This window comes from Penaeus monodon, chromosome 33 (genome assembly GCF_015228065.2).
Source record: "Penaeus monodon isolate SGIC_2016 chromosome 33, NSTDA_Pmon_1, whole genome shotgun sequence".
NCBI classification, from domain to species: domain Eukaryota; kingdom Metazoa; phylum Arthropoda; class Malacostraca; order Decapoda; family Penaeidae; genus Penaeus; species Penaeus monodon.
Genome location: NC_051418.1, coordinates 13,295,061 through 13,295,312, shown reverse-complemented (window position 1 = coordinate 13,295,312; position 252 = coordinate 13,295,061). Strand labels below are relative to the sequence as shown.

Genomic DNA, 252 nt, shown 5'->3' with positions numbered 1-252 from the left:
GACGGGTACGGTTTGGGAGTTCTGCCGGCAGCTGCTGCACAGCCCGAGCACGTGCCCGAGCCTGATCCGGTGGGAGGACCCCGTGGCCGGCCGCTTCCGGCTGGTGGACAAGGACGAGGTGGCCAGGCTGTGGGGCGAGGTCAAAGGCAATGGGGCCATGAACTACAGTAAGCTGAGCCGCGCCATGAGGTAATTGAGGCGCCCGGCGGATGGCATGGCTTTCTCACAGACAAGCCATGCACCGACTACTGT

At 64.7% G+C, this 252-nt stretch overlaps 1 protein-coding gene across 1 annotated transcript in view; it reads left to right on the top strand.

Annotated features, from left to right (window-relative positions):
- LOC119594256 (ETS-related transcription factor Elf-3-like) overlaps positions 1-252 on the top strand; it is an 8,286-nt gene that overhangs the window by 7,368 nt on the left and 666 nt on the right. Inside the window, exon 3 of the mRNA XM_037943325.1 lies at positions 32-189. Coding sequence (XP_037799253.1) covers positions 32-189 — 158 coding nt within the window. The remainder of the gene's footprint in view (positions 1-31; positions 190-252) is intronic.